An 18,587-nucleotide genomic window follows, 5' to 3' on the forward strand; every position below is an offset into this window, starting at 1 on the left:
ATGCATCTGTTTGCAAAACTTCCTCAACTGTCACTGTACTATAAAAACACACACAGAATGATGTAAATGAATCAGTCTAATGGTGGGATGTTTTCCCTGCTGGAACATCCAGCTCAAGCTGGTAGCTGTATTTTTGGAACATGATACAAGCTGGTCCAAGTTGGTCCTTAGCTGGTCGACCAGCTACCATGTTCCAAAAAACAGCTTGACCACCTTGAGCTGGTATGACAAGCTGATAGCTGGTCTCCCAGCTTGTACCAGCTAATAACCAGCTTGGACCAGTTCATGACCAGCTTGGACCAACTAGAAACCAGCTACCATATTCAAATACACAGCTACCAGCTTAAGCTGGATTTTCCAGCATGGGTTTTCAATCAGTTAATGGACAGACAGACAGAATGTGCAGAGAAAGGTCAGTGTATAGGAGATTACTAGTACTAGAACTTTGCAGGCATCTTTCAGTGAAATGCTCGTAAGCCAACAGACCTTTTTCACAACAGCACCATCTTTGATTTTTGACGGTAATGACAACAAGGCTGCAAGGGATAAACTTACAGTTTCTTCAGTGGGATTTTGGATCGTTCTGCAGAATAAAAACATTGAAAAAAATATCTTTCCAAGAACATTAGTAGATAAAAAACTCCAGACAACATTTGTTGTGGAAAATCAGATGGGATCTAGATGCTGTATACCGTTAAAAATGGCGCTACTGTGAATGAGAACGATATCTTATTTCCATTGATTCAAGTACATTTAGCCCAGAAAGAAAATATTGCAACTTATCTAGTCATATTTTCTCTTCTACGTGTAGGTAACATCTTAATGTTGTTTTAAGTTATTTAACAGTATAAAGTTATTTTTTGACTAGTCAAAAGGGAATTATACTATTTGTCTTGAAATATCTCACCTTAGAAATACGCGCCACTCCAATCAACCGCACGCATGCGCTGTTCCGGTGGGGTAGTCGAGCGCGGGAAAGGCGGAGCAAAAGCATGAAACCATTGGCATTTTTACATATAAAGTTGAGATTTGAATGAAATTATCAATTCAAATTTGCCCTATTGTTCTTATTAAATGAATCAGATAAGCAATTTTTCTTTACTAAAATTAACTAAGCTAATATAAAAATCAAATAAAAAAAATAAAAATACAAACACAAAAATGTTTTATGATAATACAGCAAGCCGGGGCGTAGCACTCATTTCAAAAGTGAGGGGGGCAGAACGATTAGCGCAAGATGAACAAATATATTAAATATATATTTTAAGGCTCTCATCAAAAATTTTTAATTGAATAAATTACACGATTGACCAGTGTTAACTTTTGCATTTACACATTTGCTGTATGAAAGACACAGCGTAAACACATTTGTACTGTGAAAAAGTGTGGGGGGCGAACTTTTTTATTGAAATTGAGGGGGACACGTTTCCCACATCCCCCACGTATTCTCCACCCATGCAGCAAGAATGTTCTCTGGTGTCATTCATGTTTCTTTAAGTAATGACTTATCATTTATGCTTGCAATAAGCAAACATGTGAATTGCAAATGAAAGAAGCTGTAACTCCCAACATATCAAAAATGTTTTTCTTGTGTTAGTACTTTTATTTAAATGCCTTCTCTTTTAGACTAAATACATTGTCATTGTATCTTGTGACAATGACAGCAGTACAGTTCAGACCAGTTTCAGCTTTCTTTTAGTCTGCATATTTCCTTTTTTTTTTTTCTAGCGATGAAGGGAGCAGTAAATCTGTTAAACATATTTACACATCAATTTGTAGACAAATAATTTTCGTTCCCAGGTAAACACAAACTCGTTTGTGTGCAAGCAGATCACCTCCATTCACTTCACCCTTTGGTGGTCACCATTAGATAAGACTCCTCATCTCCAGACATAAAATAATAATTCAAGTTTTCAGATTGCATTCATAGTCTAAAACCGTCAAACAGCTCCTGTTTTAGTTGTGCCCAACCGGAATATACCAATATGGTAATTTACCAACTTAATCTAAAGTTAGCTTTATTTAGAATATTTAGTTATCACAAGCACAATTTAAGAAAACGAGTTGAGTCCAGTTATACAGGACCGAACCTTCGAAATTAATTACCAAGTAATTAGTGCAAATTAATTCACTAAATGCCCCTTTCACCATGGGACTGATACAACTATAAGCACATTTGCTGAAACTACAGTAGCTCTAAAATTATTATTACTGTCACAGATGAGTCACAGAAATATAATAAACAGAAATACTATTAGAAAATTAAAGCAGAGCACCAAAAAGAGAAATGTGTTGATTCATCAGTAACTGCTCACTCTGACAATTAGTGTGATGTGATTTAAATGAATAGTTCACCCCAAAACAAAAATCCTATCATTTACTCGCCACCACAAAATAAAATATTCTGATGAATCTCTCTGCACAACTGAAAAGAGCAACAGCAGAGAGGAAGATTTCCAGTGAATAACTACTAAAATTTTGGTCTGCTTCTCACAAGTGCACATGTCATGCTTAACAGCTCAAAAAACTAAATTCACTGTATGGGAAAAAGCAGCATGCACAATGAGCTAATATTTCTTTTTATGATCCATAGAAGAAAGAAAATGATATGGGTTTGGAACGACATGAGGGTGAGTAAATGATTACAGGATTTTCATTATTGGGTGAACTATTGTTTAAAACCTCTCATCACATTACAGTAGAATGATTTCAGAACAGTTGTTTTTTTCAATCATCATACGTTCATTCATAATCTAAAAATAATCTATCCTAATAACACCTAGAATCTTAAATCATGAAAAAACGAGTGTAAGGCCATCTATTCCCAGAAGATCCAGTTCAGTCCTTCCTCATAGCTCCGGTGTGCCACATTCACAGGTGCCCGCTGTGGTGGATGTTCCTGGAGTCACGCCAGCTGTTTTGGATTTGTATTAAACACAAGAGAGAGCTTTGTCACTGTGTAGTGTGTAAAAGTCCAGATTTGTTGTCATTGTCATGGAACTCAAGGGCAGCTTGAAGAGGACGTCAACAGGAGACGATCAAGAGGTCAAAGTTCAGCTGATCACTCTGATGCCAAAGTATTTCTTCAGCTGCTCCAGGAAGACAAACGTCAGGATTGTGTGAGGAATCAACCGGATCCCGGCCGGAACTAAACCCTGCGATGTGATTGGACAGCGAGAAAGGCGCATTTTCAAAATCATTCAAACTGAAACCCACAGTATTTTATTACAGAATTGTAGAAATGAAACAACTTGTGGTGCGTCAATACCTTGTAAAAGGCCATTGGTCCAAGTTTGGCAGTTTCAGTCAGGCAGTGCATTACACCCTAATGTAATGCAAAAAAATAAAATAAAAAATATATAATCACAGCATGAGTGATTTAACATCATGATAATTGTATGTATCATTGTATAGTTATTTCTGCTGGAAATCCAACACACAAAAAATAAAAAATATATTTTACATAAATCATACAGTGATCTTATCAATTGAATACTTAAAATAATTGAATACAATATTAAATACAAAGGAAAGATAATTCATCTCATTTATTTATTTTTATGGAACTTGATGGACACAAATAAATAATAATACATACAAATATTACAATTATTCATAATAAATTCCAGTGTCAGAAATAAACTTTTCAATTAAGGGGCGATATTTGGCAACTAGATTTAATTTTCAGGGGCATTTTATTTATTTTTTTTCCTTTATGGGGGCATATGTTTTTTAAAAAGAACATTTAAAACAAATTAAGCCTCATCCGTTATTGTCAAATACACCAATTTAATCAATTCATTAATACAGATTCTCAAGATAGAATCTATATCCTCTTGCCCTGAGAATAAAATGAAAATCAACTCATATTTTATGCCAATAATATGTAAAACTAGGACTGAAATAGAATATTAAGTACTATATCAGAGGTTACACTTAAAAAACAAAATTATTCATTATGAGGGCATTTTTTTTGCACCCACATTTTGAATATCGTGGTCATTTTTGGTGGCATTTTTGCCCTGAGCGTCACCTGATTTCTGACCCTGGTCATTAGGGGTTGGGTATTGATACAGATTTCCCAATTCGATTTCGATTCACAAGCTCTCAATTCGATAACCGGTTCTATATTGATTCATAAGGGTATATTTCGGTTACAGTGTCCATTTTGCTTAATATAAAAAATTAAAAAAATAAAAAGTCTCAGCTAATGCTGTTAATTATGCAGTGGACCTTCTGATCTTCTGTAAGCCTTCTAGGTACAATTCGAAAATACACATTTTACAAATTATATTTATCATTAGTTTTTTATCATATTGGTCACATTTTAGCTTTTGAAAGATATTCAAATTCAGTGTATTCCATCAACACATTTCTTAAAATTGCATATATTATATTGCACATATATTTTTGTTACATGTTTATTGTTAACATTAATAATTTGTACTATTTACAAGTACTTACATTGATATGTAGAAAATGAGCTAAATCGGTACTGTCTCTTTAAGACTACTTTTCAGCGATCGAATATTAACGAGAGAGGACGTGCACGGTTTCTTTAGCGCATCCGTGCTATGTGTGATTAGAATGAATGTTTCTTTTATGTTGTTTCTGATCAACAACTGACTAAAGAACAGGTATGGTATTAAGGGACATTATTCAATGACAAATGGATTGTGTGGATCTCGTCTTTGGACACACAGAACGAGTCAATCTTTTAATCTGCAGAACTTCTTCACCACTATACTACTCAATCACTGCTGAGTGAAATCTGAGAGTTTACCAGCCAGTGGCTAATCACAGCCATTTTTAGTCACGCAGAGCAAAATTTAGTCACATATGTGAGAGATTTACAGGCATAGTAGAGCGCTGCACACAAATCTTGGGATTTAAAGAATCGATATCGAAATCGTTCAAACGAAGATCGCGATGCATCAGAAAATCTATATTTTTATCTAGTCGTACTACTCATAGCCCTACAACAGAAAGCAAGATAAAGAGAAGGACTGAGTGATTAAAAGAGAAAGAGAACTCACTCTGTATTCTCCTTTAGAGTTCATTAATCGTGTCTTTAACACGTCCAGCGGCTGACAGAGGAATGTCGCACAACCTCCCTGTAACAAAGAGAGACAGACATGTCACCGATGGCATAAAACTAACAAGAATCTTAAAAAATGATGAATCCGATTCTGTCAGATAATCATCAAAATGTTCTTACGACTGACTGGACAATCAGAGGCCTTCATACTCACAGCAATGAAGCTGGACAGGAAGTGGGTGAGTATGTTATCTCTCATGAGTCCTGTGCCCAACACCAGCTGCTTTGCCTGGTCATAACACGCCAACTGGGAGAGAGAGAGAGAGATACTGTCAATATCCACATCATCAACAATCCCAATCTGTGACCATTCCCAGCATGCAATGCTCTCTCACCTGTCCGACAGTGACTAAAGCTCCTCTGCTAGACGCCATAGTGGCTCCTGAGAACAATTTCCTGGTGCCCTCTGAGAGCGAGAGAGAATAAAGACAGGATTATAAACATGCATGTTGAGGGGTACAGTGACCCCAAAAACTATTTGGACACTTAAAATCAACGTTTATTCAAAATTGATCAGTTTGATCACACAGGATATGAATTACAGATATCAACAATTCAGTTTTCATTAGTTAAAATTAAAGTTATTGTTATTCCTCACAGAAATACTCATTATTGATGTCAAAAATGTAATTTCAACTAGTAAAAACATAATTCATAATTCTTTGTAACTGCATTTTAACTAGAGGAATTTCACAATGATCCGTCATTCACTCCTGTTCAAAACGCAGTTACAGATTTCCAAGATTAATTTCTTAATAGTTGAAATTCTAATTTAACAAATCAGCAATGCACTTGTTACTAGTGCAAATGTCCCTTCCTGATATCAACAACTGAATTACAATTAGTGTAAATGATCTCTGTAAATGTGTTTCATATGGCAAGCCGAATTGACATTTATTCACTCGCAAGATATTTTCACTAGTTAAAATGCCAATTCCTGATATCAGAAAGGTAATTAACTACTACTGAAAGTGCTCATTTGTGATATCAGTAATTACATTTGCACTTGTAAAAATGCTTATTGTTGATATATATATAAAAAAAAATTTGCTTTCGCAGAAATGCTCATTCCTGATATCAAAAATTTAATTTCAACTAGTAAAAACATATTTCTTAATATTTGTAAATTTTTACAAGCAGAATTTCACAATGATCCGTTATTCACTCCTGTTCAAAAGGCAGTTACAGATTTCCAAGATTAATTTCTTAATAGTTGAAATTCACATATCAATGCACTTATTACTAATAAAAATGATCATTTTTAATATCATGAATTATAGTGTTACTAGTGCAAATATACAGTACATTCCTTATATCAACTGAATGACAGCTAGTGAAAGTGCTCATTTTTAACATCTGTAAATGTATTTCAACATGTAAGATTTTATATTTCAGGTATCTGGAATCAGATTTCAGATATCAATAAACTGGAGAGTTATTAAAGATATCTATAAAGGCTTTCTTACTAGTAACAATCATATTATAGATTTAAAAAAAAAAAAATAAAAAAAATAAAAAAAAACATTGCCACTAGTTGCAATTTAATTATTGATTTCAAGAATGATCATTTGCACTTGTAACAATGCAATTATTGATATCAAAAACAATATTTTTTACTAGTAAGAAATGCATTGCTGATACAGTTGTGCTCAAAAGTTTGCACACCCTGGCAGAAATTGTGAAATTTTGGCATTGATTTTGAAAATATGACTGATCATGCAAAAAACTGTCTTTTATTTAAGGATAGTGATCATATGAAGCCATTTATTATCACATAGTTGTTTGGCTCCTTTTTAAATCATAATGATAACAGAAATCATCCAAATGGCCCTGATCAAAAGTTGACATACCCTTGAATGTTTGGCCTTGTTACAGACACACAAGGTGACACACACAGGTTTAAATGGCAATTAAAGGTTAATTTCCCACACCTGTGGCTTTTTAAATTGCAATTAGTGTCTGTGTATAGTCAATGAGTTTGTTAGCTCTCACGTGGATGCACTGAGCAGGCTAGATACTGAGCCATGGGGAGCAGAAAAGAACTGTCAAAAGACCTGCGTAACAAGGTAATGGAACTTTATAAAGATGGAAAAGGATATAAAAAGATATCCAAAGCCTTGAAAATGCCAGTCAATACTGTTCAATCACTTATTAAGAAGTGGAAAATTCAGGGATCTCTTGATACCAAGCCAAAGTCAGGTAGACCAAGAAAGATTTCAGCCACAACTGCCAGAAGAATTGTTCGGGATACAAAGAAAAACCCACAGGTAACCTCAGGAGAAATACAGGCTGCTCTGGAAAAAGACGGTGTGGTTGTTTCAAGGAGCACAATACGACGATACTTGAACAAAAATGAGCTGCATGGTCGAGTTGCCAGAAAGAAGCCTTTACTGCGCCAATGCCACAAAAAACCTGGGTTACAATATGCCCGACAACACCTTGAAACGCCTCACAGCCTCTGGCACACTGTAATTTGGAGTGACGAGACCAAAATAGATCTATGTTTGGAGAAGGGTCAACAAGGTCTATATTGAAAAGAATACCATCCCCACTGTGAAGCATGGTGGTGGCTCACTGATGTTTTGGGGGTGTGTGAAAGGCATGGGGAATCTTGTGAATGCAGCATGTTATCAGAAAATACTGGCAGACAATTTGCATTCTTCTGCATGAAAGCTGCGCATGGGACGCTCTTGGACTTTCCAGCATGACAGTGACCCTAAGCACAAGGCCAAGTTGACCCTCCAGTAGTTACAGCAGAAAAAGGTGAAGGTTCTGGAGTGACCATCACAGTCTCCTGACCTTAATATCATCGAGCCACTCTGGGGAGATCTCAAACGTGCGGTTCATGCAAGACGACCAAAGATTTGCATGACCTGGAGGCATTTTGCCAAGACGAATGGGCAGCTATACCACCTGCAAGAATTTGGGGCCTCAGACAACTATTACAAAAGACTGCACGCTGTCATTGATGCTAAAAGGGGCAATACACAGTATTCAGAACTAAGGGTATGCAGACTTTTGAACAGGGGTCATTTCATTTTTTTCGTTGTTGCCATGTTTTGTTTTATGATTGTGCCATTCTGTTATAACCTACAGTTGAATATGAATCCCATAAGAAATAAAAGAAATGTGTTTTGCCTGCTCACTCATGTTTTTTTTAAAAATGGTACATGTATTACCAATTCTCCAAGGGTATGCAAAGTTTTTAGCACAACTGTATGTGAAATTGGAATTTCAACTATTAAGAAATTAATTGTTGATATCTGTAATTTGTATTTTAATGACAGATCATTGTGAAATTCTACTAGTGAAAATGCAATTACAGATATCAAGAATTACAGTTTTTAATAGTTACATTTTTTTATGTTTTACATCAAGAATGTGCATTTCTGCAAGTGATGGCTTCATTTATTTCAAGAATCAAGTTTTTACAAGTGCAAATTTTATTACTGATATCAAACAGTACCACTTTCACTAGTGAAAATGTAACAGTTGATTTCAGCAATTCATATCCTGCAATGATTCAAAGCTAATTTGGCTTGTGATAGTTCAACATGTTATACAGTGTTTAGTATTTTATCTGGAAATTGATTTCAGATATCAATAAATTGAAAAACAATTAAAGATTTCTTAACCCTTGTGCGTCAATAAAAAAGTCAAAAAAAAAAAAAAAAACTGCCTTTTTATATTATTATATATTTATAACTATTATATATTAATATTATTTTCCATTTTCACTGACTTAAATTTATTAACCAACATCTGAATTGATCATAACTACCAAATATTCATTCATTTTCAGGATTTTAACCCTTTAAATGCCAGTTTGTTTACATAATGCCACTGTTGTTTGTTTGTTTTTTTACACACACACACACACAGACACACACACACACACACACACACACACACACACACACACACACACACACACACACACACACACACATTTCTCAATACACACATGCAAAACACACTCTGACATCCATACCAACACACCCACACAATTTTAGCTGCATCATTTATTCAACTGGTCCGCAGTGCTCTATAATACAGCAAACAGAGAATAGGGGAAAAGCTTGTATTTGCTCCATAGGCTAAACATGAGAAAAATGGCACCATCTGGTGGAAAATATTAAAAATTTATATTTTGAAGCCAGGGCTCCAGAATGAAAGCATAATGTCATAGAATTCATGATTTGATGCTTTAATGGCACTGGGATCAAATATTGCAGTTTCAATGGGTTTCAATGGGGACATTTTTGTCCTGAAGGTTCTGAGTGTAACTATTGTGTGTACACAGTGTATTATAGATGTATTATAGGAACTGAGGTTGAAATATCAAAATTCCCCAAAAAATACACACATTTGGCAAAATTTATGCTGTTGGCATTAACACGAAAAAATAAAACTGAAAAAGACAAAAATGTCCCAAAGGTCGTACAAGGTTAAAAGGCTTTATTACTAGTTATAATCCCATTACAGTTATCTGAAACTAACATTGTCACTAGTGAAAACCAAATCAATTTTATTAGTTAAAATTCCATTTCCTTTAATATCAAGAATGGGCACTTCTGCGAGTAATAACGGCATTTTTCCTAATGCAAATATAATTACTTCTATCAAATGTTAGCACTTTCTCGAGTAGTCTTTCCATTGCTGATACCAGGAATTAGCATTCTGACTAGTGAAAATTGAGTTGTTGATTTCTACAATTCATCCTGCACTAGATGTCAGAAGGGATTGTAATACATGTTACTTTCTCAATATATGCAAATCTTTCATGCAACAATAAAACAAAGGTTCTCACCTTCCCTCCAAACTCTGAAGAGTCCGTCCAGTGCATGTTTATAGCTGTGTGAGAGAGAGAAACTTGATTAAGATAAATCACATTCTCACTGTCTGGACTGTAAAGATTCTGATGTTTGAACACACTCACTTTCTCCGCTGCTCTAGAGGCAGTTTCACATCGTTCTGCATCCTGCAGAGAAGAATTACATGAAACACATTTAATCCAGGCAAAGTAAGGCACACATCAGCTACAAAAGTTTGAGTTGTAACAACACACACCGAACATTAACCATGTCTGCAGGAGTCCCGATGAAACCCCCCGTGAACCCTGCAGAGAAACAGAGAGTGTGTGAGTTTGTGGTTGTTTGTAATTATATTTGGGCCACTGCATGCGTGTTTACCTCCAAATGCTCCCAGCAACACTTTCTGATAGAAAGGCATCGGCCCCTGACCGCCACTGCCCATCATATCTCTGACGGTTTCATAGATGGCAAAGCGAGTGAGAGAATACGACATCTACAGAGTCAAACAGAGAGAGGAGATTGTTTTTGAGATCGTATATCACCAGCTGTGTTGTTCAGCATGTCCTTTCTGGTATCAAATGTAACTACACCCAGCAGAATTGATCCTCTCATGTGATAACGGATAACACTCAGTGTTTGAGTTTGTGTTTAAACTCAATGTACTGATGTGCTGAAATTTCAGTCGTCTTCACAGGTGACCTCTAATGGGGAAAAAGTGTGTATGTGAGAATTATAGAGTAGAATGTTGTATAAGTGATCTCAGTATTGCATTTCTGATCAGAACATGAGTGATTCTTTCCAGAGCAGCTGCTGTGTGTAATGATAGCTCAGTATTCCCAGTGTGAATCAAACTCATCTCAGCTCAGTTTCTCACCTGTCTGCAGAGGGAGGCACTGAGACCGTTGTAGAGCGCCAGCACGCCGTCGTTCTTCACCACGTGCATTGCCATGCCAACCATCCTCATCTTCACCTCCTGCTGCGTCTGCAGGTGCACCTGTGTATATAAAACTCAGCTGACTAAAGCTGGAAAATGCTTCTTATAATAGGGTGACCATATTATGGTTTTCCTCAAAGAGGAAGCTGTTTGGTGTTTGACGCTGAGCTGAGCTTCCAAGTCACTGAGGGAACTGATTGAGCAGTTGGTTACCAGTTGGTTACATGTAGCTTTGAACGCAATCAAAATATTGTGTCGTGCGAGAAGTCGGGATCTAAAGGGAAGGTTTTAAAGCAATGCAGTTCATGTTACATCAGTGCTGAACAGCATAGTTGCACAGCTCAAATGTGAAAAAAGTGAAACTATGTTCACTCAAGCATTATTTACCTACCCCAACATGCAGTAACTCCAGTGGCTAAAACGCACAAACACCATTGAAACTTGAGCACATAAATGTATCTGAACTAACATCTGTCCATACACACTCGGGCTGTGTCTCGTTTGGAGGGCTGCGTCCTCCGGAGGTCGCATTTGTCAGCCGCATACGTCACCGAGGCTGTCTCGTTTCAGAAATGCGAGTAGGACACTTCGAATGCGACCTTCTTTCACGGGAATTCGGAGGATGCATGAGGTGTATCCTTTTTGGGCACTCTCAACCCACAATTCTTTGCTTCAACGGAAATGTCTAAAAAAAAACAATGACGCCAATTTGCCCGTAAATATGATGTTCAAACGCAAGGAATGTTAATTCCCAAGTTGAAGTACCTCAGTAGATGGGTGCAGAGTATATAATATGTATAATTATATTAATATTTAATTCAAATAAAGTATTAGACTAAAAGTACACCTGTAAAATCTATTTTCTTTTCTCTTTACATCATATCAATTCTCCTAAAATGTACCTCATGCATTCCCTTCTAAAGGGACTTTGTTCCCTTCTCACTCAAAACGCTCGCGCTTGTTAAAGAGTGGCGTGCCGTCATAGCAGCCATGTTACGTTACGTTTCCGTTTGTCCTACGAAGGCCATCTCGTTTAAATGAGGCTTGTTTAAAGGAGGACGCTCTGTATACTGCAGCCTTCAAAGGACACGTCCTACCTAGCACGCAGCCTTCAAAACGAGACACAGCTTCTAACACTCTCTACTGCACTGTGAAATAGTTTGAGTGAATGCCAACCCATGCCAACCAGGTTTCGACCATTTCAACAATCTAGGGCCAACAATCCAGGTCAGCAGAGAAAAAGACATTTTAATCTAGAAAAGTTCTTAAAAAACTTTGAATGTTGGCTTGACAAAGCTGAAAGGTTTAAAGAGCCTTAACTTTGTTAACTTTGAACATCAACTTTGGTCAAACTTCTTCTATATTCAAGCATTGAAGCCTATTTAGAAAATCATAGATAAATTATAAACCAAATTATTATTTTCTTTCCTGTACTGTCATTAAAAGTATTTGTTTTTATGGAATTTAAGGTGAAACTATTTTTAGATGTTATTAGCAAATGTATCATGAAAATCAATAGTCCTCATTACATTTAAATATGGATGACGTAATTAACACGTTAAATTAGTGTGATGAATTATATAAAAATGCTTAGAAAAAAGAAATTACATGATAATACATGCCTTGATCTGTACAGAAGTTTCGTAATAAGGAACGCTATTACCATCAGAACAATTCAATCTTGATTTGTTTTTTGTTTTTACGGATTTACGAACAATATATGCATATGATGTCATGTATTTTAATGATCAAATTTTCATATTTAGTATTCATTATATGTATTGTTATTTTAATTATTATTTACTAATATGTTTTTAAGGGCATTTCTCAGTAATTGTTGATATGCGATTACTTCGATTAATTAAACAGCACAACATACAATTAATTCGACTAAAAATTGTAATCGACTGACAGTCTAATTTCTTAAATGTCCATAAAGTTACCCTTTCTGCTTGTAATAAAATATTTGTTGTATATTTTTTGTGTTAAATTGTGTTGTGAATTCAGAACTTCCACTTAAGGTCTAAAAAAAAACAGTGGTAAAAATGTGCGACCCAAAATGCACAGTTTGCAACGTTTTCCAAAATTCACCCCAAAACAAAATATGCACAACAATATCCATTGGCTTTCTTAAAAACACTTTCGAGAAGGAGAAAAAAATCAGTGCTTGGGTTTCTGAGTGTTAAGTTTGAAAGTTACCGTTGTGACATACAGACTTCCTAACCCAAGTTTGTGCTGAAAGAGATACCACTGTATTCTGTACCATTGTATTTGCCAAAAAATCTATAACAAAACCCATGGCAATGCCATAGTACTCCAAGTAAAGGAAGGTCATATGCTCTGATACGTCTCATGAGAGGTCTACTCGTATTCCATTAAACAAACTGTTCTCTGATAGGTAACTGGCTGACCTTACAGATAAAGTGCCGCTGACTTTGGACATTACAACAAACTGTTCTTATGACTTTAGTCAATATAATGTATGCTTGTGGTGTCAAACAGGGAGCTTATCAGTGGATTTTGTTTTGGTTTTATGAAGTCCAAACAAAATCTAGGACAATTATGCCTTTTATCTTCATAGATAAACATGAGAGCTCTCATACGATTTCAGATGGAGTAAATCTTGCTGTACGCTGGAACACTACTCTCTCAACTACTGGCTGCTATGCTGCTTTTTGGCCACCTGATATTTTCTGTGCCAAAATTGTGTTGTGAAACTTTAAGTAAAATGCAGTTAAAGTTTTCTCCTGTTCTGTCCTCTCTGTAGCAGAGCAGAGGTGAACTCCAGCACAAGGTAAGAGGCCACGATTGAAAGACCACAAGATAATCAAAGTCCACCAAACTGGACTCAACTGGATCTGCACACAAAAACACTCTCTGTTCACTAACACACCACACACACAGTGTACAAGCAAATGGCAGACATATGCTCATTGCATACGTGTGTAACTCACCAAGAATCTGGACAAAAGCATGCATGGACTTCCATATCTCTTCTACACACACACATTGATGTTCCAGTATAATCGCATAGCAGAAACTGTAAGATTCCTTTCTCAATGAAAGCATCTGAGACAGCATTACTCAGAACAGTTAAAGCTGATCTTAAAATATCACTGGCCTTTATTATAAAAAGAACATTTGTAGCCTTTACTTTAGACTTGTATGCATGTGATATACTCATTGTTCTAAACTATAAACCATTAAAACAAGTGGCACACCAGTTACAGCAACACAATGAGGCTTTTTATTTCAACAGAACCAAGATATAAAGAGCAGCAGGTCTGTAATCAGAGCACTGAGACATGTGGCTACTAGAACAAAGTCATTTATGTCTGCATGTCCTTCAACACGACTTCAAAATACCCTTTGCTACTGCTGCAAACCTGAGACTGAGAAACCAACCTTTCGGCTATAGAGGACCCCAAAAGAGGCTATTAAAAATGATCACAAATAAGACTTATCCTAAACGAGATCTCAAATTAGGGATCTACCAATATGGCCAATGCAAATATCTGGAGTTGAGGTTTATATAATTCTATTTAACTCATTTAACTGCTTAAATTAAACGTAAACTTATTTTACACACTATTTACTCAAAATACAAAGAAAAAAAGAAAAAAGTATTTGAAAACTGAAAATGTTTATTATCCACTGATAAGGCTGTCGGAAGATTTTCAAACCAATACACTTAAAGTAAAACATACTCTACGCAGGTACGTGAACACAGATGCGTTTAGCCACTAGAGGTCGACCGATTAAGGAAGTGGAGTAGTAGTAGCTGTGAAGGGTACTGACATAGAGCATACTAAATAAATCAAATCCCAGATGCAGTTTATTAATCATAAAAAACATTAAAAAAAAAAAAAAAAAAAAAACTAAACAAAAAAAAAACAATAATAACCAGAAAAATTTAAGATTTGGTGCAGATCGCATGACTGTTAACTATAAACAAGCCTGAAACCGGGGACACTTATTTTGAAATGACGGAGACTTGACTCCAATACAATGCTCTATATTGAGGTATTAACCAAATTAAGCCTTTTATCTAATTTGATTACTTTCAGATTACTTCTGACCTACCTTTATTTGATGTCACAATCATTCAAGTTGGATAGTTTTGTACCATTTTGACATACAATTGAAGTCATTGGTTTACATACACTTAGGTTGAAGTCATTAAAACTACTTTTTTTAACCACTCCACAGATTTTATATTAGCAAACTATAGTTTTGGCAAGTCGTTTAGGACATCTACTTTGTGCATGACACATTTGTGAATTTTTCCAACAATTGTTTACAGACAGATTGTTTCACTTTTAATTGACTTTATGTGGGTCAGAAGTTTACATACACTAAGTTAACTGTGCCTTTAATTAGCTTGGAAAATTCCAGAAAATGATGTCAAGCCTTTAGGCAATTACCTTCTGATAGGAGGTGTACTGAATTGGAGGTGTACCTGTGGATGTATTTTAAGACCTACCTTCAAACTCAGTGCCTCTTTGCTTGACATCATGGGAAAATGAAGAGAAATCAGCCAAGACCTCAGGAAAAAAAAAAAAAAAAAAAAAAAAAAAAAACTGTGGACCTCCACATGTCTGGTTCATCCTTGGGAACAATTTCCAAATGCCTGAAGGTGCCACATTCATCTGTACAAACAATAGTACGCAAGTATAAATGCCATGGGACCACACAGCCATCATACCGCTCAGGAATGAGACGCATTCTGTCTCCTAGAGATGAACGTAGTTTGGTGCGAAAAGAGCAAATCAATTCCAGAACAACAGCAAAGGACCTTGTGAAGATGTTGGAGGAAACAGGTAGACAAGTATCTATATCCACAGTAAAACGAGTCCTGTATCGACATAACCTGAAAGGCTGCTCAGCAAGGAAGAAGCCACTGCTCCAAAACCGCCATAAAAAAGCCAGACTACAGTTTGCAAGTGCACATGGGGACAAAGATCTTACCTTTTGGAGAAATGTCCTCTGGTCTAATGAAAAAAATGTTTTAACTGTTTGGCCATAATGACCATCATTATGTTTGGAGGAAAAAGGGTGAGGCTTGCAAGCCAAAGAACACCATCCCAACCGTGAAGCATGGGGGTGGCAGCATCATGTTGTGGGGGTGCTTTGCTGCAGGAGGGACTGGTGCACTTCACAAAATAGATGGCATCATGAGGAAAGCAACATCTCAAGACATCAGTCAGGAAGTTAAAGCTCGGTCGCAAATGGGTCTTCCAAATGGACAATGACCCCAAGCATACCTCCAAAGTTGTGGCAAAATGGCTTAAGGACAACAAAGCCAAGGTATTGGAGTGGCTATCACAAAGTCCTGACCTCAATCTGATAGAAAATTTGTGGGCAGAACTGAAAAAGCATGTGCGAGCAAGGAGGCCTACAAACCTGACTCAGTTACACCAGTTCTGTCTGGAGGAATGGGACAAAATTCCAGCAACTTATTGTGAGAAGCTTGTGGAAGGATACCCAAAACATTTGTCCCAAGTTAAACAATTTAAAGGCAATGCTACCAAATAATAACAAAGTGTATGTAAACTTCTGACCCACTGGGAATGTGATGAAAGAAATAAAAGCTGAAATAAATCATTCTCTCTACTATTATTCTGACATTTCACATTCTTAAAATAAAATAATTATCCTAAATTACCTAAGAGAGGGAACGTTTTCTATGAATAAATGTCAGGAATTGTGAAAAACTGAGTTTAAATGAACTTGGCTAAGGTGTATGTAAACTTCTGACTTCAACTGTAAAAATAAAGAGAGGAAGAAAATACCTTTCATTTTCTATTACCAAAAAAAAAAAAAAAAAAAAAAAAAAGACTTACCAAATGTATGAGCATTGAATATGTAATATTTAATATGTAAAAATGTAATATATATATATATATATATATTAGATTAAGATAAAAAAAGAAGAATTACAGGGACCTGTAAGTTAGGCACAATTTACCGCTGTTGTCTGATTGCTACGTAATCATGAAAAGTAACTAATTTGATATAAATTATTTTCAAAAGTAATGTAATGGAATCTAATTACAAGTTCTTGACATTTAATCTGTTACTACCCAGCACTGTCTGTTGGGTGGATTTGAAACCCAAGTAGACTCTCTGAAAACCGCAATTAAATACACAAACACATCATGTGTGCAGCTGGTTGTTCAGCCAGCCCGATTCTCATTTCCCAGATCAAATGAGGCCGTGGATCCGTCTACCCCCATTCAGCACCAAACATTCATCGATTTAATCTGTAACATACAAATTCTCATGAGCAGCTGGGTTATTGTACAACACGGGTGCCATCTATAAATGTATATTCTGTAGTTGATGCCAACGTTTACTATGTGTTTAGATATGCTGTACATATGGACATGGATTTTGGGTGATATAATGTATAATTCAAAATACCTGAAGTTAACCTTAATCTAGGGCTGGGTGGTATGCGATATATATATTGTTATATTGACGGTATAAAGTGTCAACCGGTTGAGATTTTGCTATGTGTACTCAGATAGCACACGTACATCTCCGTCTGTCTCTTTAAGAGTGTTTACTCTGGAAAGCATCACAATCTACTTAACATCTGCTAAACATCTTAAAAAGATCAGATTTACAAACACTCTAAATCATAAACATCTCAAAGACATCTGCTGAAGGTCTTACTGACATCCGAGAGGAAACATATTACAGACGTATTGCAGATGAGCAAACAACCTAAAAAATACGTCTTCCAGATGTAAACACACACATCAAATAGACGTCTAGATGATGCTACCCCTGATATTACACGCACATCACAGACGTGTATTTGTAATACGTTTCCTCTCGGATGTCAATAAGACCTTCAGCAGATGTCTTTGAGACATTTATGATTAAGAATGTAAATCTGATCTTTTGAAGACGTTTGGCAGATGTTAAGTACATTGTGATGCTTTCCAGATGAAAAGATCTTTAACAGACGTCTCTGAGATGTATGTGTGCTATCTGGGGCAGACTGTGAAATGTGGCATATTGTTTATATAACATAAGTTTATTGTTAAGGTAAGGTTGATCTAAAACCAAGTGTTCATTCATTAAGCTTGAGATGGAACAGTATGATTTATTAACATCATAAAAACTCATACTTTGATATATCTTGATAGCATGTTTAAAATCTTACAAAAAATTACTTTAAGAAGACTTATCGACTGTCATAGAATGAGCCAGCTGATGTCAACGCAACGCGACGCGCGTCTCACCTTGACCAGGTCCAGCGGGTGCGTGCAGCAGGCGGCTCCGCATGACGCGATCCCACCGAAATACCAACGCGACATCCGTTTCTCCGTCATCTCTCCGGTTCCCGTTAATTTCCCTCGCTCTCTGGCAGTACCGACGCGTCCTGTTCAATGCGGATTGACGCGTTTGACAGCTTGCGTGTGGATGATGACGTGAATCTTCAGCCCCGTCTGTGATTAGCGAGGTCGCGTGCTTACCGGTTATTCCGATGTGCACGAGACATCTCAAGTGCGTTGCATGCGTGACCTGAGCGCGAGGACAAACACGCGTCGCAAAGTTCACCAGCAGCCAATTGCTCGTAAGGGATCAGGAACGGCCTCCCGGTGCTCCGGATACACCTCCTGCCGACACACGCGCGCTATAATACAGACCGCAATAGAAAAACATTCATCCGTGTGTTCAGTGTTTTTGTACTAGCGTCAGTGCGATTAGCTGTTAAGTCTTAAAGAGA

At 36.5% G+C, this 18,587-nt stretch overlaps 1 protein-coding gene across 1 annotated transcript; it reads right to left on the reverse strand.

The window, feature by feature from the left end:
- Positions 1-1,580: 1,580 nt before the first annotated feature.
- Positions 1,581-18,587, reverse strand: LOC127444726 (mitochondrial dicarboxylate carrier-like). Its single transcript, XM_051704290.1, has 11 exons — positions 18,100-18,587; positions 10,787-10,906; positions 10,291-10,405; positions 10,169-10,217; positions 10,038-10,079; positions 9,909-9,952; positions 5,434-5,504; positions 5,253-5,345; positions 5,037-5,114; positions 3,269-3,325; positions 1,581-3,155 (listed from the first exon to the last, which is right to left on the reverse strand). The coding sequence occupies exons 1-11, from the start codon at positions 18,187-18,189 to the stop codon at positions 3,054-3,056; spliced, it is 861 nt and encodes a 286-aa protein (XP_051560250.1). The 5' UTR covers positions 18,190-18,587; the 3' UTR covers positions 1,581-3,053.

The sequence above is a fragment of the Myxocyprinus asiaticus genome, chromosome 8, assembly GCF_019703515.2.
Source record: "Myxocyprinus asiaticus isolate MX2 ecotype Aquarium Trade chromosome 8, UBuf_Myxa_2, whole genome shotgun sequence".
Lineage (NCBI taxonomy): Eukaryota > Metazoa > Chordata > Actinopteri > Cypriniformes > Catostomidae > Myxocyprinus > Myxocyprinus asiaticus.

Coding starts and splice junctions, on each gene's coding strand:
- LOC127444726 (XM_051704290.1), bottom strand. CDS start 18,189: ATGACGGAGAAACGGATGTCGCGTTGGTATTTCGGTGGGATCGCGTCA. Junction 5,505..9,908: donor CTTCAGAGTTTGGAGGGAAG/GTGAGAACCTTT, acceptor TCTCGCTCTCAG/AGGGCACCAGGAAATTGTTC. Junction 3,326..5,036: donor ACTCTAAAGGAGAATACAGA/GTGAGTTCTCTT, acceptor GCATTACATTAG/GGTGTAATGCACTGCCTGAC.